Below are 22,701 nucleotides of genomic sequence, written 5' to 3'. Positions count from 1 at the left end.
ATGTCCAACGGCAGCTCCATCACCCACTTCCTCCTCCTGGCATTCACAGACACGCGGGAGCTGCAGCTCTTGCACTTCTGCCTCTTCCTGGCCATCTACCTGGTTGCCTTCCTGGGCAACGGACTCATCATCACAGTCATAGCCTGTGACCACCGCCTCCACACCCCCATGTACTTCTTCCTCCTCAACCTCTCCCTCCTCGACCTGGGCTCCATCTCTACCACTGTCCCCAAAGCCGTGGCCAATTCCCTCTGGGACACCAAGGACATCTCCTACGCAGGATGTGCTGCCCAGCTCTTTCTGTTTGCCTTTTTGATGTCAGCAGAGTTTTACCTGCTCACTGTCATGGCCTACGACCGCTACGTTGCCATCTGCAAACCCCTGCACTACGGGACCCTCCTGGGCAGCACAGCTTGTCTCAGAATGGCAGCAGCTGCCTGGGGCACTGGGTTTCTCACAGCTGTGCTGAACACGGCCAATACATTGACAATCCCCCTCTGCCAAGACAATGCTGTGGACCAGTTCTTCTGTGAAATCCCCCAGATCCTCAAGCTCTCCTGCTCGCAATCCTACCTCAAGGATTTTGCGATACTTGTGGTTAGTGTCTGTTTAGTGTTGGGATGTTTTGTTTTCATCATGCTATCCTATGTGCAGATCTTCAGGGCTGTGCTGAGGATCCCCTCTGAGCAGGGAAGGCTCAAAGCCTTTTCCACGTGCCTCCCTCACCTGGCCGTGGTGTCCCTCTTTATCAGCACTATCATGGTTGCCTGCCTGAAGCCCCCTTCCATCTCCTCCCCATCCCTGGATCTGGTGGTGGCAGTTCTGTACTCGGTGGTTCCTCCAGCAGTGAACCCCCTCATCTACAGCATGAGGAACCAGGAGCTCAAGGAATCCATTAAGAAAATGTTTTCTTGGAGGTTTGTCAATATTGATAAACTTTCCTTCACTCTCCAGAAATGAAATCGAGTGTATTCCAAAGCAGGCCTCTTCTTTGTTTATTGATTTATCCTTTTTTATTGTTAGCAATGCCTGTTCTGCTATTTATGCTTGTTATGTTCCTACATAATCATTTGCATTCATCTTACTCTCCTGAGTAATAAACTCATCTCTTTCTATCACTGAAACCTGTATAAATGTGTCAGAGCTGCCTCTCTCATAGCATCTCTGTAATAAAATGACATTTCTCCCTGATGCAGTTCCTGAATATTTGGTTGTTCTTCCAAAGCTGATGTCAACAAGAGGCCTGGGAATTTCACCTCAAAAGGGCCTGAGTTAAAACCTCACTGTCACCTTGGTAGCTGTTAGAGAACAAGGGTTGGATTTAGGACACATCCCTTGCTCTGTATTGATAGTGGAGATGGTGAATGGTCACTGAGATACTGTCATACCATGCTGTCCCAATGCATGACAGGGCAGAGGACATCCTCCAGGAGAGGAATCTGGAGCTGCCTAGAGAGCCCGCGACATGTGCATGGACCACGTGTGCCTGGGGTGGTCACTGACTGGAGCCCCACAAAGTGAGAGATCGCCCAAGGTGGAGTCAACCAGAGGGACAGCACTAAATCCAGGTATCTGCAAGGAAACACAGATGGACACAGCCAACCCTACACAGACCAACTCCAACAGGCCACAGCGCCTTGACAGCCACCACATCACCAGCAGCACTTACACAACCATGAGCAACACAACCGGCCCCATCCCGTCCCCCTTCTCAGGCTGATCTGGTGTGAAGTTGCACGAGTGGTCTGTGCATTCCCAGCAGAACTTACCCGCAGGTTCACACCCCCCTGCAGTCCCTCCAGTGTGGGCTTGGGCTTAGATCTGCCCAGACTCACAGATATTACCCAAGTGGTAGTTCCAACCCTGGGTCTCTCCAGATCCTGGGGTCCTCCTCCTCCTTGCTAGCCCCACTTGACCAGCAAAGCATGTACATACATTCACGCCCAAAAACATGTACACACACACCAGTGAGCCCAGGAAAGGTAAAAGTGAGACAACTCATGTGCTGACATAAAGATAGTTTAATAGGTAAAGCAAAAGCCGCACACGCAAGCAAAGCAAAATGAGGAATTCACTCACTGCTTCCCACCAGCAGGCAGATATTTAGCCATTTAAAGGAAAGCAGGGCTTCATCACTCCTAACAGTTACTTGGGAAGAGAAATGCCATCACTGCAAACATCCCCACTTCCTCCTTCTTCCCACAGCTTTTATTGCTCAGCGTGATGTCCTATGGTCTGGGATACCCTTTTGGTTAGTTGGGGTCAGCTGTCCCAGCTGTGTCCCCTTCCAGCTTCTTGTGCACCCCCAGCCTACTCTCTGGCAGGGCAATGTGAGGAGCAGAAAAGGCCTTGGCGCTGTGCAAGGACTGCTCAGCAATGACTAAAGCATCAGTGTGTTATTAACACTCTCTTCATCACAAATCTAAACCGCAGCACCATACAAACTACTATCAAGATAACTCTACCCCAACGGAAACCAGTATAATAAGCAGGACAGACCATGGTGATCAGGCACAGAGTTTGGCCAGACCACCACTGACCAGCCACCTCCCCAAGGGCACCTGGCCCCAACAATCCTCCTCCTCTCTTCTCTTCCACAGGCTGCTTCTTCCATGATCCACCTTGATTCCTGCTTCTCTCTGCCCATGTCTCCTCTCCAATTCATAACCCTCAGCAATTTCTTTTTCCCCAATGGTCTCAGGTTTTCTCCGTTTGTACCCAGATTTGATAGTTTGGATACCATTGCCTAGGTCCTCTGGGACTTCGATGGCGGCACTGATGGTTTCCCCAGGCACTGATGACCTTGCAAGACTTGACTGCCCAGCAGGTCCCCAGTGCTCTCCTCCGTGCAGTTTGGCCACTTCTCAAGTCTGCAGCCACCTGCGAGACCCAGCCGGGACACCAGGGCCATCTCCTATGCAGGATGTGCTGCCCAGCTTTTTCTGTTTGCCTTCTTGATATCAGCAGTTTTATATCCTCACTGTCATGGCCTATGACCGCTACACTGCCATCTGCAAACCCCTGCACTACGGGACCCTCCTGGACAGCAGAGTTTGTCTTAGAATGGCAGAAGCTGCCTGGGGCAGTGGGTTTCTCACTGCTGTGCTGCACACAGCCAATACATTTTCACTCCCCCTCTGCCGAGGCAATGCTGTGGACCAGTTCTTCTGTGAAATTCCTCAGATCCTCAAGCTCTCCTGCTCACACTTCTACCTCAGGGATGCTACACTGACTGTTAGTGTCTGTTTAGTGTTGGGATGTTTTGTTTTCATTGTGCTGTTCTATGTGCAGGTCTTCAGGGCTGTGCTGAGGATCCCCTCACAGCACGGACGCCACAAAGCCTTTTCCACGTGCCTCCCTCACCTGGCCGTGGTCTCCCTGTTTGTCAGCACTATTATGGTTGCCTCCCTGAGCCCCCTTTCCATCTCCTCCCCATCCTTGGATCTGGTGGTGGCAGTTCTGTACTCAGTGGTGCCTCCAGCAGTGAACGCCCTCATCTACAGCATGAGGAACCAGGAACTCAAGGAGTCCATTAAGAAAATCTTTTCATGGTGGTTTGTCAATATTGATAAACTTTCCTTCACTCTCCAGAAATGAAATCTAGTGTATCCCAGTGCAGGCCTCTACTTTGTTTATTGATTTATCCTTTCTATTGTTAGTACTACCTGTTCTGTGATTTATGCTTGTTATGTTCCTACATAACCATTTGTATTCAGCTCACTCTCCTGAGAAATGAACTCGTCTCTTTCTGTCACTGAAACTTGTATAAATGTTATTCTAGCACTGTTTCAGAGCCGCCTCTCTCATAGCATCTCTGTAGTAAAATGACATCTTCCCGATGCATTTCCTGAAGATTTGGCTGTTCTTCCAAAGCTGATATCAACAACAGGCCTGGGAATTTCACCTCAAAAGGGCCTGAGTTAAAAGCTCACTGTCACCTTGGTAGCTGCTAGAGAACAAGGGTTGGATTCAGGACACGTCCCTTGTTGTCTCTTGACAGTGGAGATGATGGTGAATGCTCACTGAGATACTGTCATACCATGCTGTCCCAATGCATGACAGGGCAGAGGACATCCTCCAGGAGAGGAATCTGGAGCTGCCTAGAGAGCCCGCGACATGTGCATGGACCACGTGTGCCTGGGGTGGTCACTGACTGGAGCCCCACAAAGTGAGAGATCGCCCAAGGTGGAGTCAACCAGAGGGAAAGCGCTAAATCCAGGTATCTGCAAGGAAACACAGATGGACACAGCCAACCCTACACAGACCAACTCCAACAGGCCACAGCGCCTTGACAGCCACCACACCACCAGCAGCACTTACACAACCATGAGCAACACAACCGGCCCCATCCCGTCCCCCCTCTCAGGCTGATCTGGTGTGAAGGTTGCACGAGTGGTCTGTGCGTTCCCAGCAGAACTTACCCGCAGGTTCACACCCCCCTGCAGTCCCTCCAGTGTGGGCTTGGGCTTAGATCTGCCCAGACTCACAGATATTACCCAAGTGGTAGTTCCAACCCTGGGTCTCTCCAGATCCTGGGGTCCTCCTCCTCCTTGCTAGCCCCACTTGACCAGCAAAGCATGTACATACATTCACGCCCAAAAACATGTACACACACACCAGTGAGCCCAGGAAAGGTAAAAGTGAGACAACTCATGTGCTGACATAAAGATAGTTTAATAGGTAAAGCAAAAGCCGCACACGCAAGCAAAGCAAAATGAGGAATTCACTCACTGCTTCCCACCAGCAGGCAGATATTTAGCCATTTAAAGGAAAGCAGGGCTTCATCACTCCTAACAGTTACTTGGGAAGAGAAATGCCATCACTGCAAACATCCCCACTTCCTCCTTCTTCCCACAGCTTTTATTGCTCAGCGTGATGTCCTATGGTCTGGGATACCCTTTTGGTTAGTTGGGGTCAGCTGTCCCAGCTGTGTCCCCTTCCAGCTTCTTGTGCACCCCCAGCCTACTCTCTGGCAGGGCAATGTGAGGAGCAGAAAAGGCCTTGGCGCTGTGCAAGGACTGCTCAGCAATGACTAAAGCATCAGTGTGTTATTAACACTCTCTTCATCACAAATCTAAACCGCAGCACCATACAAACTACTATCAAGATAACTCTACCCCAACGGAAACCAGTATAATAAGCAGGACAGACCATGGTGATCAGGCACAGAGTTTGGCCAGACCACCACTGACCAGCCACCTCCCCAAGGGCACCTGGCCCCAACAATCCTCCTCCTCTCTTCTCTTCCACAGGCTGCTTCTTCCATGATCCACCTTGATTCCTGCTTCTCTCTGCCCATGTCTCCTCTCCAATTCATAACCCTCAGCAATTTCTTTTTCCCCAATGGTCTCAGGTTTTCTCCGTTTGTACCCAGATTTGATAGTTTGGATACCATTGCCTAGGTCCTCTGGGACTTCGATGGCGGCACTGATGGTTTCCCCAGGCACTGATGGCCTTGCAAGACTTGACTGCCCAGCAGGTCCCCAGTGCTCTCCTCCGTGCAGTTTGGCCACTTCTCAAGTCTGCAGCCACCTGCGAGACCCAGCCGGGACACACAGTGCTGCCCATACTTCTGGTCCCTTCTCACGCTGTTCTCTGTCACATCCCGCAATTTCTCATGCCACGTCCCATAGGTTCCCATGTCATGTACAGGTGCCTTCACCCCAGGGCAGGGCCTCACCAGGGGCCCAGTCATCTGCCTGCAGCCTTCCCCATCTGGTGTCCTTGATGCCCTCATGACACCTGCCTGCTCCTGGCCAATCACATTGCTGTCATGAGGTGACCTCACAAGCAACAGCCCAACCATGTTGGCTTTGCCTGCCTCTACCCCTTTCCACTGCCTGAGCAGCCATCTGTGTCATGTTGGGGTTTGTGATGCGCTTGATGATGTCACAGTATCTGCCTGCCTGCTGCAAGTCAGTCCGGTTACTGCAAGAGAAATGGCATCACAATCCACCCCCCAGCCATGTCATCTTCACCTTCCTCTGCATCTCCCCTCTCCCAGGCTCTCAGCACTGCCGCAGGGGTTTTCCGACAACCCAGGCGACATCCCTGGGCCTGCCCCAGCACCTGGCCAATGGGGTTGTTCCCAAAGAAGTGACTTCAAAAGCCACCTCCCAGCTACGATGCCTCTCCTTGCCTCATCCTCTTCTGGCAACAGGAGTAACCTCCCAGCCAGCCTCCCAGAACCCTTCCCCTTTACCTGCCTCTCCTCTCCCCTCCCTAGCGCTGGCGTTTCTGCTGGGCAGGCAGCAGCGTGCTCCCCCACGGGGACTGCAGAGCCCTGCTGGGACAGCTGGAGTGGTGGGAGGGCAGCCATGGATGGCAAGGGCTCCTCAGGAAGGCAGGTAGGTGGGTGAGCAGGTGGGGGTGAGCTCTGTGCGAAGGGGAGGCTGGCGTGCACAGAGCCTGGCCTTGGAGGAAGCCTCGTGGTCACAGGTCCTCAATTACGTGGCAAGTTCAGCCACTCCACATCGTCCCTCTGCTGGGAGGGCAACAGGGCTGGGCACAAGCAACCCAGGAGATTCCGGGAGGGTGTGGAAGACAACATTTTGACACAGACACTCGAAGAGCTCCCCAGGGCTGGTCTCTTACTGACAGACAAGGTGGATCTGGCTGGGGCTGGGAAGGATGAGGGCAGCCATGGCTCATGGAGCCATGGAAAAAGCTCTTGGAGGAGAAAAGGTGAAAAGTGTAATTGTTGATTGTCCCCATGAGATGGTTCCCAAAGTAGAGTAGTGGCATCAGTGCAGAGCTCAAAGACCAGATTAAGCTCGAGGCCACTACTTTTATAATATACCTGCCAGAGAAAGCACCACCAAGCGCTACAGAGCACAGCAAACAGCAAAAACCAAAGCCAGCCTTTAACATGTACAACAAAAAAGGGAGCATGGCACAGATCAGATAAACTAAGTCAATATCATAACCAGCAACTGTTCAACAGCTATCACAATTATAAGTTCCCTCTACTACACTCTGGTCAAATCTGTGGTGAACTCTATGCCAGCCAAAAGCAGTACAGCAGGACAGAGACCCCCTGCTGAGTCCTGTCCTTCCCCCCACCCTCTGCAGGTACTAAGGGAACTGGAGGGTACTGGGAGACGGGATGCAAGACGTGACCATGGGGAAAACAAAGCCCCCAGTGTCCGTCTGTCCCCATGGACATGCCTGCCAGTGCTGCAGAGCGGTCTCTCCCCTCTCCTTCTAACCCTCCCATCCCTTCTCCTCCCCTTTCGTGCCTGCCTCTGTCGGTCTCTCTCTCTCCCTCCCTGCCTCCATCCCTGGGTTTCCTACAATGGGGCAGGGGAAGGTGCATCTCCAAATGGGAGAGGGGAGAGCTGGGCTCATAGCTTAGGCTCCTACCCTGTATAGCTAGGCAAGATGGACAGATAAACCAAGTGTTTCCACCAAAGAAGAAGTAGCACAATCACTTTTCTTTTTCTCCCCTTTCTCTCTCTAAAACAGTGGCATACCTTTTGCAGGTATCCTGTAGGCAGGTCAAAGCCTGAGGAGAACAACCTTGCTAAAACTTTATTTGGGAAATAAATGTGGTCCGAAGTCCACTGCCTCACAGAAGTGACTGCAGAAAAAACAGAGAAACTCCCAGAAGCGCTCTCAGCCCTGCTCGGAGAAGGCGGAGAGAGATTAGCTACAGTTTAGACCAGCCCTGTAAAGTCTCCTGTCCATCTCTTTGTCAAACCGGCAACCTCGTGACATTTTACTTTTTCAATACGCTACTGCTACAAAACCATGAGCACCTCCTTTTAGATACCATTAAATCAGCAGATGGCATCTTCCTGAGGAACACCTTTAATGTTAAGTGGCTATCAAACGCCATCCACCTGATTTGCATTTATCTCCAAGGCAGCCTTGACCTCTCCTCATTCAGTATTCCTCAATTATGACAGTGCATACAATTCATCAATTCTTTTAAAAATAACTTCAGAATACAAATAGCTCACAGCCTATTGAAACATGATGGATAACACTGTGTAACTTAGCTATCTAATAAATAGCGCAAAAGCAGAAGCAGTCAAACTGAAAATCTTCCAGGTGACTGCCTGCCCTTTGGGCAATTTCCAAAGCAAATATTCAAGTCATTGCCTGAAATCTTTTTGCAACCGATCCACAACAGATCTCTTATTTCTAGGTAGTGTCCCGTAAAGATATAACCATATCCCTAACCCTTAAAAATGACATAGAATGTCAGTGAAGAATCTGAGCCATTTACAGTTCTCGTGAACCACTTATCAGTGTATTTTTAGTTCTTTGAAGCCGTGGCAGGAGTGTGTATCGTCATCAGAACAAAACCAGTGACACCTTGGATTCACTGACACGGAGGCAAACCTCCCACTGACTTCACAACCTAAACCAGACTTTTACCACCAGCCTTTGATTCCCAGCCTGTGTCTCCTAAAAGTGAATTACCCTCACCCCCTCAGAGACAGAGGGCTAAAGCAGAGCACTGTTTCACTTTCAGACACGTGAGGTGGACTGCTGGATGGTTTTGGAACTGAATGGCGACTGGGAAGCACAGCGTGGTAGCTTGAATTCCTGTGGCACATAACAAACAGCGGGTGAGTTTAGAGAGGAACGTGGCAGCCTTCCGAAGCATTCATGGATCTGCTATCATAATGCTGATGTCCCATGAAGCCAGTAGAGGCCACGAGTCCAGCGCATTCAATGCTGCTGTTTTTCCATGCGCTTAGTGGATTTGCTGGTGATGACATGTGGTTACTTCTGATTATCAGCTGCTGAGAGAGACACGTATCGTAGAATCATAGAATGCTTTGGGATGGAAGGGACCTTTAAAGGTCATCTAGTCCATCCCCCCTGCAATGGGCAGGGACGTCTTCAACCAGATCAGGTTGCTCAGAGCCCCATCCAGCCTGGCCTTGAATGTTTCCGTGGATGGGGCATCTACCACCGCTCTGGGCAACCCGTTCCAGTGTTTCACCACTCTCATCGTAAAAAATTTCTTCCTTCTATCTAGTCTGAATCTCCCCTCTTTTAGTTTAAAACCATTGCCCCTTGTTCTATCGCTATTGGCCTTGCTAAAAAGTCTGTCCCCATCTGTCTTATAAGCCCCCTTGAAGTACTGAAAGGCCGCAATCAGGTCTCCTCACAGCCTTCTCTCCTCCTGGCTGAACAACCCCAGCTCTTTCAGCCTTTCCTCATAGCAGAGGTGTTCCAGCCCTCCGATCATTTTTATGTAAATGTGTGCTGCATCTCCTGATTGAGACCTTACTGGCCCTATCTCCTCCCAGTGCTAACTCACACCACCAGTGAAAAGGCTGGTCTTCTCCATTTGCAGAAATGAATGAATACCTGCCCTGTTGTCTATCTCTTCTGATAGTTGTGGGGATCTACAGGGAGGCAAAACAGGGCTGCCTGCGCTTCTTGATCCAAAATAGGCCCTTCTTCATTAGGAGCATGTCCCTGCTAACAGAGGTACCAGCCGTTCCCTCTGCTGTTTGGGGCACCTGCAGCCTTGAAGAGAGCAGCGATGGCAGATTGCATGAGCGTCCCGACTGGAAAGAATGGGTGCATCAATGCCGGATTGCTGGAGAAGATCTTGCTTGGCTTGTGCGAGCCAGGCCAGCAGCTTCACCCAGCAGCTCGCCCCACTCAGCGCGGAGAGCTGAACCACTTGCATACAATCCCACGCTCCCCTTGCCCCACACTGGCCAGAGGACGCTGCCCAGGGCCCCCAGGATGGTGATGTTTGGGCCAGGGGTGCTGTGAAGGAAACCACCCTGGAAAGGCAGGGACAGCTGCAGGGCAGGCAGCGGGGGAGAGGGAAAGGGCCGCAGTGCCCCGAGGGAGACAGCTCCATCGCCCAGGCTGCTCTAAGCCCCACTCCCGCAGGACTCCCCTGCCACCAGGTTTTCCCGAAGGAGAGCAACACCGCGGGTGTCAGGCTGCTCCCCCGGGACTGCCCCCGCTTCTGGGCTCCAGCGTGCGCAGTGCCCTGGGACCTGCCCCTCACCACTTCCCCCAGCACTGCCCTCCTCTGTGGGCTTTGCCCGCTGCCAGGGCTGGAGGGAGCCCAGGCCTCCAGGCTGCTTTAACCCCCTCCAGACTCCTCCTAATCGGGCACTCTCCTGAAGCACCAGTCTTGCCAAACGGGTTCCTTATGCCACGGGCCCTGGGCAAACAAGGCTTAGCAGAGATGCTGTGGGGACAAACATCCCTCCCCTGGCCAGGGGAGCTCTGTCCCCACAATTAGCTCCGAGTGGCTGCCTGGGGACAAGCGCCTGCTTCATCGTGTCCCTCTGGATGGCCACATCCTGCTCAGGGACAGCGCTGGCCTGGACCAAGGACGAAGGCATTGAAGGGACACTTTGTTGGCACAAGGGCCTTTGGTGAGCTGTGGCCAAGTCCCAGGCAGGGACATGGCTGGCGCCAGAGCCGTGTTGGGGATGGGGTCACTGGGACCCTCTGTCTGGGGGCAACTCTGCAGAGTGGGACCCACGTTGTCTGGGAGGGCACGGTGGCCCCAGGCAGTGGCAGGGTGAGGGCCAGGTATAAAGGACCGATAGAAAAATGCAGTTTTGTCTCGACATTGCCACCGTAGAGCCATTCAGCGTCACGCTTCGAAAAGACCATCTTCTCCCCAGTCTTGAGAAAAACAACCTCGTGCGCCTGCGCAGGGACTAAAGGCGCGAAAAGAGCCGAGGCAGGGACAAAAAGGCGCGAAAAGAGCAGAGGCGGGGGCAGCACGTCCGTGGCGAACTGCACGTACATATTTGTGATCCGCGCATGCGTGGGAGCCCCTATATAGGGAGCACATGTGCCCCTCGACGGGGGCGGCGGCGGACAGCACGACCACTCCTTCCATTGCAGCACCCTCAAGGGCCCCCCCCTTCAGTCCCCGACGAAGCCTGAGGCCACCGAAGATCCAGCGGAAGATCATCAGACTCGAAGTGGTGGTGATAAACTCCTCCTTCTCTTTCTAACTCTCTCTCCCCTATTCTTTTCCTCTCCTCCCTTGCCCTCCCTCCTCCCTCCATTCTCTTCTCCCCTCAAATAGAAGTGAAAGGTTGTACGACATCCGACATCCGACATCAGGCCGGCAAATAAATTGCTGGCTTTTTCAGGGGGAAGCCCCGACCTAACACAAAGGGAGAAACCCCCATTCTGACAAGGATTGTGGCAAATGGGACTGCAAAAGGGGGTGCCCCGAGACTTGATGGATGGGCTCCCCACCAAAAAGTGGAAGCTCTTGGTGCGGAGGTGGTCCAGGCAAGGACCCCCTCCCAGACCGAACCCACCTTCTGCGCCAGCATTGGACAGGGAGGAAGGGTTTAAGAAGGATGAAATGAGTGGTGGGAAACTAAAACCTCCGCCCTCTCAGGGTGAGGAGGGAGGCGGAGGGCGGATGTTTATCGGACAACTCACCTGTAATAATAAGGGAGATCTACTAAACCCCACCAACCGGGATGGGCCGAGCGGGTGGGGGAGGCAGTGGTCAATGTCAATAATCGCTGGGGTACAAACAGGTGCCCGAAAATTGTGGCATTTTGTCCACAGGCGCCAACCATGGTACATGTCTCTCGAAACCCCAATTGCCCTGGTGCATTATCTTACTCCCCCGGCCAGCCGGTTCTGGTCGAGCTTCCCACCGTGGGAGCTGTGCCTCTCATATTAGATACCCCTGCTAAACAAATATACATGGAAAGCAAAAGATACCAGTGGGAGAACCTACAAAATCCACACCAAATGGATTATTCCCTCCTTCTAACCCAAGGAGTGAGTTTGTTCCTATTTGTTTTTTAAGGGCGGTGATATGACCACGATGCACCTGCTACTTTGGATCATTTTAACTCAGGGACACTAACCCATTAGAATATCCCACTGTATATGTCAGCTTTTATAATTGGTGGTCCATATGTGTGTATACATGTTTGTACTTCATTGCAGCTCTATGAATAATTCTAGATGTAATATTTATGGCAAACAGGCTAAATGTTAGATGTTTCAGTGCACTACAGTCTTTATGCAATAGTACAAAGACATCTAATTGTCTGGTGCATGTTTAAGCATATATATGTGTGTGTGCTTATTTAAGAAAAAATACCCAGTAACTTTCCAATGATACCTATTTATGTTGGACATCTCAAGGATTTCAACCTATGATTTACTATATATATAATTCTTACTTTTTTGATCTTCCTCTGTTTTCATCATTAAATAGTCCTGTATATGGGAAAACTTAATAGCCAAGTAACACGAAATGTTGTACTTGCTTAGAAAATGTAATTGTTTAGTTTTCTTTGCAAAAAGGAAATACTGAATGTTCAGCACTTATGGGGCTTGGTATTGTACCAGTCGAATAAGGGATGGGGCAACCACCTTTTTCAGCCCTCTGGGTGACAAAGACACAACTTATTTTCAGTTTCCGCCAGGGAAAGATGGGCCATTTGCTCAGGGAAATAAAGCCAAAAAACGGCATTATTGGATCTGTGGGAATACGGCATACAAATTCTTACCCGCGGGGTGGTCGGGAGTTTGTTACATAGGAATCATAAGGCCCCTATTTTTCCTCTTGCCGGAAACTGGTGGACCCCAATTAGGCGTAAAAGTGTATGATAACCTCGGGGATAGAAGTATTGCCCGTAAGACGCGATCTGCCAAGGTAAATTTAGGTGGGACACAAAAATGGGGGAATGACGAATGGCCCTCTGAGCGAATAATTGAACATTATGGACCAGCAACCTGGAACCCGAACGAGCCCATTGCAGGGGCAAGAGAACCAATCTATAATCTAAACCGAATAATCAGACTACAAGCGGCCCTAGAAATTATCACCAACAAAACCGCTGACGCCGTAGACCTATTAACTCGACAATCTCAACAAATGCTCACGGCAATCCTTCAACACCGCATGGTTTTAGATTATTTATTGGCTGAGGAGGGAGGGGTGTGTGGAAAATTAAATATCTCTAACTGCTGCCTAGAAATAGATGATGTGGGAGAAGTGGTTCTCCAACTGACCCAAGACATCAGGAAAATAGCCCATGTCCCTGTTCAAACCTGGAGTGGTTGGAACGGTGATTTGTGGTCCTGGTTACCAGGGGCACCGTGGGTCAAACAATTAATATTGTATTTGCTGTGTGCAACTGCCACCTTACTGTTCCTACCCTGTATAATTCCAGGTTTTATTCAATTAATTCGACACGTTGTGTCAAATATGCAATTTGTTCCGAACACCCCACCTGATGGTGTAACGAAAATCTGTACCATCCATCAGCCACAACCAACCTCAGTACCCATCATTTAAACCCGTCCCCAATTCCTTCTAAAGGAAGAAACCGCATATTGCCAGTTATTGTTAACCGTATTTCTAATGTTTACCCTTCGAAGTTGAAGAATTGTTCAAGAATGAGCTTGCATTGAGCAATACCTCAGTTAATCTGTGTTAAGACATTCCTTCACCTGAGACAATGTTATTCCCTTTTTCCTTCCCAAAACTTTCCTCCACCCTTATCCCCAACCCTTTCAACTCTGCGTTTTCTTTCTTTCTCCTTTGCTTTCTCTTTCTCTCTCTGTCTTATGCCACCAAGCTGCAATGTCGAGCCACGGGGTGGTGTAGAGAACCGGTACCAAATGTGGTTTTGTCTCGACATTGCCGCTGCAGCGCCATCCAGCGTCGCGCTTCGAAAAGACCATCTTCTCCACAGTTTTGAGAAAAACAACCTCGTGCGCCTGCGCAGGGACTAAAGGCACGAAAAGAGCTGAGGCAGGGACAAAAAGGCGCGAAAAGAGCAGAGGCGGGGGCAGCACATCCGTGGCGAACCGCACGTACACATTTGTGATACGCGCATGCGTGGGAGCCCCTATATAGGGAGCACACGTGCCCCTCGGCGGGAGCGGCAGCGGCACGCGCGAGACCACTCCTTCCGTTCCTGCACCCTCGAGGCTCCCCCACACACACTTCGGTCCCCGACGAAGCCTGAGGCCACCGAAGACCCTGCGGAAGATCATCGGACTCGAAGTGGTGGTGACAAACTCCTCCTTCTCCTTCTCTTTCTAACTCTCTCTCCCCTATTCTTTTCCTCTCCTCCCTTGCCCTCCCTCCTCCCTCCGTTCTCTTCTCCCCTCCAATAAAAGTGAAAGGTTGTACGACATCTGACCGATTCCAGCGTCTTAATCTCGTCCTTGGGATCGTATCGAAACCTCTCCCGACATTGGATCGGGACACCTGAGCTCAGGTCCAGCACAGCTGCCTGCTTCTCCTCCAAGAGGGGGCTCAGCAGAGGCAGCACACACAGCCCTCCCACAGCCCTCCTCACCTCACAGGCAAGCCCTGGGTGGGCAGGGCAGGCCCACAGGACCTGGAGAGGACCAGTGCCTGAGCTCCAGCCCGCACCTGCCTGAGGCTGGGGAGTCAGGGCAAAAGTACCCCTGGAGATGCTGGGGATTGAACCCAGGACCTCCCACATGCAAAGCAGGTCCTCTGCCACTGAGCTACATCCCCTTGACACCTGCCAGCAGGAGAGGCACTCTCCTCCCGTGATGTGCCTATGACAAGTCCTGTATTCCCCTGGGTGCCCAGGGACTCTGCAGCAAACAGCACTTGAATCCTTCTGAGATGGGGGAAGTTGGGACTGCCTCTCTGCTGGGGCCTGATCCTGGCACAGGGCTGCACTGCAGAGCACTGCCCCTTCAAGGTCTCTGCAGGGCAATGGGGCAGAAGGAGGCTCTTGCTGCAGGTGCTGCTCCCACACTCTGGCCCACTCCGGGACGGGGCAATGGAGAGGAGAAAATCCTTTCCCCTGAGCGTTCTCTGCCACCCAGGGCAACAGCCATCTGTGCCACATCTGTCCCCTGCTCCCCAGCAGCAGCAGTGCAACAGGGTGAGGGAAATGCCCTCCCTGGACTGATGTGCCCCCAGGATCCAATGGCATCCCAGGGCATGCCGTGGAGGGCACATGGAGGCAGAAATCTTATACCCCCTCCTCCAGGCACCAGGCCTCCCCCTGCACCCCTCTGTTCCCCAGCAGCCCTGCAGGTGAGGTGAACAGCAGGCTTCCATCTCCATGGGGCTGGGGATGGGCGTTGGGCTCAGGGACCTTCCCATTCCTTCAGCACTGATGTCTGTCCTGACAGCAAAGCAGTGCCCGGGGACAGCCCTGGCTGGGGTCCCTGTGGCAGGGTGGGTGAGCGTGCTCAGCTGTTAACCCAAAGGCTGATGGTTTGACCACACGCAGGGATGGTGTCCTCACACTGGTACAGCTGCGGCAATTGTGTTGCCCAGTGCCATAGATTTTTCCCTGCTGAGCCCCTGCCTAGCAGAGAGGGTTTAGGGGAATCAAAACCAGAGCACAGTCACTGTGACCTTCTGGAGTGGTTGAGTGGAGTTAAGGGGATGGGCTGCTCATCTATTCTGCTTCACACACATGGCCCCAAAGCCCATCCTCAGCCATGACTCTCCCGTTCTTGCTCAAGAAAGACCTGGAAGGACTGCTCTTTTGGAGCAGTGATAATCCCGCAGGCACTACCCCTGCAGCCAAGCATTTTCAAGCTCGCGCTCAAAGCTGAGAAGACAGTAACTGTGCTTGGACAGACAGTCTCTGCCAGGTGGCATGGACACTGCTGATTCCCCACTCCAGAGTGGCAGAGGCTGGATCCCCTTCTCAGGACAGACTTCTTGCCAGGAAGCCACAGCCAGGGGGGTGCCTCACCTGGTTCTTACTGGCACTTCACTCAGCATCCGTTTTGGTGGATATTTCTTTCTGCTCTGTGTCTACTCTTTCCACACACAGGAATGACAGAAAAACAAACATTTCATAAAAGCTTGTCAGAAAGCCCTTGTTATAGACAGGAAGTCTATCAAATCTGGAGGGAGCCAGGAACATTGCCATAAGCACCAAGAAGATCCAAGAAGCTCAAGGCCTCTTCTGGAAGCGGGAAGGGATTTATGTCTGTGGGTGGAGGAGGAATAAGTGTGTTGTGGGAGTATGTCAGGGCTGAAGGCCCTTGCGCAAATGAGGGACAATGCAGACATTTCCATCTTGTGCGCATGCCTCAGCCTCGGAAATGGGGAAAACCCGCTGCTGGGGGTGGATGTTCTCAGTCATGGCCCATGAGCATGACCTCACTCTCTTTTGCAAGAAAGAAGAAAACAGGAGGACTCAGGTTGAAATATTGAAGTCAGCCAGTGGGAAACAAATAAGTAATTACATTGGGGGAGGGGGACTGGTGGGGGGTCAGATTAGGAGAAGGAAAGGAGTGGGAAGTAATGATTACTGTATTAAAAAATTTGGGAAGGTGAGACCCAGCTCAGGCACCCTTCTTCTGGAGAACAATCTACTTTTTCTTTTTTTTTTTTTTTCCAGAGGGGCTGGCCCTATCAGACTAGCTTTCACAGTTCTCCTCTGCTAGACAGCTCAGAGAACAGGAGGGATGGGATTCATCTACTCAGATTTAGACATGTCCAGTGGAAGGGCTTGATTCAACTCCCCCCCTTCTCACTGTCAATATGAAGATGTCCTGAGGAATCCCAGACACGCAGGAACCCCACCCTCAGCTTGGCTTGGTAACGGAAGAGAAAACAGCATGTTTAGAGAAAGTTTTCTGCCACTCCTGGGCAGGTGTGGCATTTCAACAGCTCCCACTTGCAGGATCACAATTGTGGTTACTTTAAAGCAAGAAGAAAGCCAGGGCATTTTTTTACACTCTTCAGCACCAGACTTGTGTTTCCTTAAGACACCAATTCTCTTTTCCCACTTCTCATTCCCCAAACAGTCCCCAGATTCTGCACTTCTAAAGATATACCTGGTACACGAAATCTGCACTTCTGAGTTGTCCACACTTGACACAACCACAACCTGTTTATTCCTGGTGGGTCACAACTGGTAGGAGCTCTCGATGCAGGCCACAGTCTTTCTGAGGGCATTTCCAAGAGCCCCCTTGACTTGCCTGTTCTGCAGGCTGTAGAGGAGTGGATTGGCCATGGGCGTGAGGATGGAGTAGAAAAAGGATGGTACTGTATTGAGCTGCCTCAGTGAGGCTGTTCTGGGCATCATATAGGCAACGATGAGGGTACCATAGAAAACAGTGACCATGATGAGGTGAGAGGAGCAGGTGGAGAAGGCCTTCTGCCTCCCCGTGGTGGCTGGGATCCTCAGGATCACAACTATGATGCAGATATAGGATACCAAGGTGAACACAAAGGGGAAGACCACATCCAGAAAGCAGATGATGAAAGTAACCAGTCTAAGCACCGTGGTGTCACTGCAGGCGAGCTCCAGCAATGGGGCAAAATCACAGAAGAAGTGATCAATTGCATTGGGACCACAGAAGTGTAACTTGGAAAGTAGCCCGGTGACTCTGGTAGACATTAGTAATCCTGCTAGCCAAGACCCAGCCGCCAGCTGGAGACAGAGCTTCTTGCTTCATGAGGCTGGCATAGAGCAGGGGGTGACATATGGCCAAGTACTGATCCTAGGACATGGTGGCCAGCAGATGACACTCGGTACCTGCGCAACAGGCAAAGAAAAAGAATTGTGTCATGCAGCCTTGAGCAGAAATGGTTCTGTCCCTGGCTAGGAAGCTGGCCAGCAGCCTGGGCAGGATAGTGGAGGTATAGCAGATTTCCACACTGGAGAAATTAGGCATCTGCTCTGAGGCCCATGAAAGAAGGAGGAGGAAACCTAAGAAAAGGGAAGGGAATGCTGACAAAGGTAACGATGAATTTCACCAAGCACGATATTAGTTACCCTTGTGTTAAGTCCCGGTCTGATTGTCAGGCTCGGGGAAGGTTTGTAATGATCCCAAGGGTGAAATTAAGACACAAACGAGGTCATATGCCACTAATCAGACGTTTTATTGGGTAAATATAAAAGAGTAAAGCGATAGGAAAGGCAGGAAATATTAGGAGGAAATTAAGCAAGCATCCAGAGAGATGAGCAAAGGATAGTCACCACCATGGATCCAGCGGCGTCCCGTTGGTCCTGTCTTCAGTTTTTCGGTGGTGGATGGCCACACTCAGGTTTCGTTGTGCCGTCTTTTATCTGGTGTTGGAGAGGGAGTTTCCCCTCTCGTTTCCATTTGGTTACCCAGGGCAACATCACGTACCCAACACATGCACATCTACTGGTGGGGCAAGCGGCCTGACCAGATACCAGTTGGTGTCCTATTCTTGGTGGTGCCCGATAAGCCAAAGAATGGCCTGCTGCTTCAGCAAGTTTGCAACAGTTTCCTTGCCAGATGGTGGTACTTGATAAGCCAAAGAGTGGTCTGCCCTCGGGTCTTGTCAGACAAAAGAGTGGTCTACTGTCCGGTCTTATCAGACAAACACACAAGCAAGCTTTGAGACAATTGTTCTTAACACTTCAGTCTCTTACACGGAGTCAGGCTCATGTCCATGACACAAGGACAAGAGGCAATGGGCTGAAAGAAGAGAGGGTCAGGCTAGATAGAGGGAGAAATTATTCCAGCATAAGGACACTCAAGCGGTGGAACCTGTTTCCCAGGGAGTGTGCACTGTCTCTATCCTAGAATGTGATCAAGATGTGTTTGGATAAAGCCCTGAGTACTCTGTCTGACCCTGCCTTGAGCAGGAGGTTGGTCCAGTCACCTCCCAATGTCCCTTCCAGCCGGAATGATGCTGTCCTTCCTTCCCCCTCATGTCTGCAAACTAGGGAGAGCGCTCAGGTTCTCCCTGACCCCAGAAGTCATTCACATCAGGTTCAGGGCTGCTTCACAGGTGTCCCCAAACTGCCCTGACCACATACAGATTTTTTTTACCTTAAGTACATGGCTCAGCCTGACAGATGGGGAACGCCCACTGCTTGGGCTGTCTGTGCTCAGTCATGCCCCATGAGCCAACCTGGCTCTCTTCCCCTCCTCCACTCCTCACACTTGGGTGGGTGTCAGGAAACCTCCCTGAGCCTGGAGGATGCACAGCCCTCCTGGGGTGAGGTCCCACCACTGCAGGGGAAGAGGAAGGGTTGTTGAGACACAGGGGCATGCAGGGAGAGAGCAGTGCAAGTGCAGCAGTGAGTGTGTTAAAGGCAGGAAGAAGACTTGACATGTCGGGGGCTGTCATGCTGAAGTGAAATAGGCTGAGTCTTGATTTGGAGGCAGCAGCAGAAGGATGATGGGCAGTTGAGTGCTGGGATGGGGAGCTAAACAGAGGATTCTCGCATGCCTGAGCCTTGGAACTCTTGGGTGAGAAAGCAGCACTAGCAAGGCTTTGGAAGAAATTGGATGGGTTGTGGGGAACTCAGAGGCATTGGCAAATGCTCAGGAACACAGAGCTTGGTGCTGGAAGCAAGGAAGCAGGCACAGGCACAGGTCAGTGTAGCTGTGGTGGGGATGGCCAAGGGCCTTGGTGGGGCTTTGACACCCCAACAGAACTGGGACCCTTGTCCACTCAGCTATGGCTTCTGTCTCTTCCACCGAGACCCACGAGAGGACATGAGGACCTTACAGCTCCAGCGCCTTGTTGCCTCCTCCTCACCCACCCTCCACAGAGCCTGGCAGGTGTCCTACCACTGACCTGCGCCTGGTCATCACACACTCTCACATCACAATGCCCCCAGGCAGAGCCCAGAGCATCACAGGAGGGAAAGGAGCCCCCTCTGCAGGGGATGGGTATCAGGCCTTGGCCATGCTGCTTGGTGAAGCACATCAAGGGCTTTCACAGTCTGAAAACATTTCACATTGAAATGTCCTGCTGTCCCAAGTGCCTCCGACTCCCTGCTTCACCATCCCCCAGGGACAGGAACCTTGTCTGCTCATTCCCTGCATGGTCTCTCCAGTGATGGCCTTCAGCAGGGCCTGCTAACACTCTCTGAAACATTCAGCTGTGCTTCCTCTCTGGAGGCTTGGTCAGCCTTTCAGGAGCTGTAGTTCAGGAACTCGGCACCAGAGGGCTCATTGCCACACAAAGCACCACAAGGAGCCAAGCCTCGGCATAACTTTCCTTTAGGCGTCAATTCTTATGTGGCTTCCTAGAGAGATTTCAGGAGTGTATTCAAAGTGAAAAGATGTCAAAGCAAAGAGGCAAAGTGAATCAAATGCTTGATTTTGAAAAGCCAGTTCTGCATGAATCCCAGCGTATTTGGGTTATAGGAATGTCTTCAAGCAGAGTCTGCACCATTGAGACCCATGGGGATGGACTGGCACAGCCACCCCCATCAGGGGGAATCCCCATCTGCTAGGCTGAGGCATACATTCAAGATGCAAACCTCTGCAGTGCCCACTTGTTCCAGGCCTCCAGGCAGAGTGTGACTCATTCTGTATGACCTTCTAAGCCTGTATCAGCTCATTTTGATGTTCATTTTGATGTTCATTTTCCCTGCAACTCTCAAGCCTATGGGAGCTTTGGCTTTGGCATCCTCCCTTCGTTCTGGGGCAAGGATTCTCAGTTCCTCCTTTGCAGCTTCCCCTGCTTCCACCTCTTGGGGGCTGCCTTTTTGCTCAGTTTATAGCAGCAGCCTCCTGAGATGAATGTTTCTCTTCATGGCTATTCAAAGAGATCGTTTTTGTCCTTACCGGAGGCTGTCCTGTAAGGCCTATCAGATTTCCTGAGCTCCTTCAGCCTTCAGAGCTGCTTCCCATGGCACCACCTGTATCAGCCTCCGAAGTATGTCAGCATCTTCTTCTCGGGGGTCCACCCATCTGTGCTCCACTGCTGGCCTTCCTGAATCCTCTTTGGCACCTGGGACCCCACTATTTCCTAGTCACGACAGCCAAGTCTTTTGTGACAAGACATGGGGCTCCAGCTCCTCCTGGCTGGGCTCCAGCTCCTCCTGCCCATGCACATGTTGGCTGCAGCACCTCAGCTGTGGCACCAGGGTGGAGCGCAGACTCCTCCCAGGGAAACCCAAGCGGTCATCCTGACCAGAACACTGTACCTGGAGCAGTCAGTGCTGGGCTGGGCTGGGCTGCGCTGGGCTGCACGTACACAGTAGCCTTCACACCTGGGCTGTGCTGCACAGATCCCTTGGCCGCAGGAGAAGCTCAGCAGCTTGTTGTAACAGAGGAGCCTGCAGGCAGCTCCCACTCTGTACTGGCCATTATGTCGCCTGCGTGGCCTTGCTTTTATCGACCAAGGCAGCAAGAAGTTCTCCTGAGAACATTGCTTCTGTTTGACTGTAGAGATGACAAATAGAGTTGTTTCCTTGTAAGAAAATCCTGAAATAGCTAGAATGACCAAAACAAGAGACTCCCTGCTATGGATGGGGTCTGCATAGTGTGCTGCATTTGGGTTGGAGGCCCATTCAGTGCTACACAACCTGGGTACCCACCACCTAAAGGGACCTAAGATCCTCTATAGGATTCTTTCCTTACAGTGTTAGCTGTCATGCAAAGCGTTTTAAAAAATACCTTACAAAGTCTGAGTGCCTTTCTTACTTGGATCTCCTTCTATGACAAGGTGACCCGCTTAGTGGATGAGGGGAAGGCTGTGGATGTTGTCTACTTAGACTTTAGTAAGGCCTTTGACACAGTCTCCCACAGCATTCTCCTGGAGAAGCTGGCTGCTCACGGCTTGGATGGGTGCACTCTGCGCTGGGTTAAAAACTGGCTGGACGGCCGAGCCCAGAGAGTGGTGGTGAATGGAGTCAAATCCAGTTGGCGGCCAGTCACGAGTGGTGTTCCCCAGGGGTCAGGGTTGGGGCCGGTGCTGTTCAACATCTTCCTTGATGATCTGGATGAGGGGATTGAGTGCACCCTCAGTAAGTTTGGAGATAACACCAAGTTGGGTGGAAGTGTCGATCTGCTGGAGGGTAGGAAGGCCCTGCAGAGGGACCTGGAGAGGCTGGATCGATGGGCTGAGGCCAGCTGTATGAGATTCAACAAGGCTCAGTGCTGGGTCCTGCACTTCGGTCACAACAACCCCATGCAACGCTACAGGCTGGGGGAGGAGTGGGAGTTACTTGGGAGAAGAGACTGACACTCACCTCACTACAACCTCTTTTCAGGTAGTTGCAGAGAGCAATAAGGTCTCCCCTCAGCCTCCTCTTCTCCAGGCTGAACAACCCCAGCTCCCTCAGCCGCTCCTTATAGGACTTGTGCTCCAGACCCCTCACCAGCTTTGTTGCCTTTCTTTGGACACGCTCCAGCACCTCAATGTCCTTCTTGGAGTCAGGGGCCCAAAACTGAACACAGCATTCGAGGTGCAGCCTCACCAGTGCCAAGTACAGGGGGACGATCACTTCCCTGGTCCTGCTGGCCACACTATTCCTGATACAGGCCAGGATGCCATTGGCCTTCTTGACCACCTGAGCACACTGCTGGCCCATGTTTAGCTGGCTGTCGACCAACAGCCCCAGGTCCTTTTCCGTCAGGCAGCTCTCCAGCCACTCTTCCACAAGCCTGTAGTGTTGCATGGGGTTGTTGGCTTACCAAGTGCAGGACCCGGCACTGGGCCTTGTTGAACATCATACAGTTGGCCTCAGCCCATCGATCCAGTCTGTCCAGATCCCCCTGTAGGGCCTTCCTACCCTCCAGCAGGTCAACACTTCTTCCTAACTTGGTGTCGTCGGCAAACTTACTGAGGGTGCACTTGATCCCCTCATCCAGATTATTGATAAAGATGTTAAATAGAACTGGCCCCAGTACTGAGCCCTGGGGAACACCGCTTGTGACTGGCTTCCAACTAGATTTAAATCCATTCACCCCAACTCTTTGGGCCCAGCCATTCAGTCAGTTTTTTTACCCAGTGAAGAGTATGCCCATCCAAGCCAC

At 51.8% G+C, this 22,701-nt stretch overlaps 1 protein-coding gene across 1 annotated transcript; it reads left to right on the top strand.

Annotated features, from left to right (window-relative positions):
• On the top strand, positions 1 to 960 carry LOC309603445 (olfactory receptor 14A16-like; the record flags this gene model as incomplete). The annotated part of the gene is made up of 1 exon (XM_082338295.1): positions 1 to 960. One exon carries the CDS (start codon positions 1 to 3, stop codon positions 958 to 960), a length of 960 nt encoding a protein of 319 aa, XP_082194421.1.
• Between the last annotated feature and the right edge of the window lie 21,741 nt (positions 961 to 22,701).

This window comes from Platalea leucorodia, assembly GCF_965183815.1.
Source record: "Platalea leucorodia genome assembly, contig: HAP1_HAP1_SCAFFOLD_90, whole genome shotgun sequence".
NCBI lineage: Eukaryota > Metazoa > Chordata > Aves > Pelecaniformes > Threskiornithidae > Platalea > Platalea leucorodia.
The sequence above is the reverse complement of the archived record's forward strand: the minus strand, read 5'-3'. Positions and strand labels throughout refer to the sequence as shown.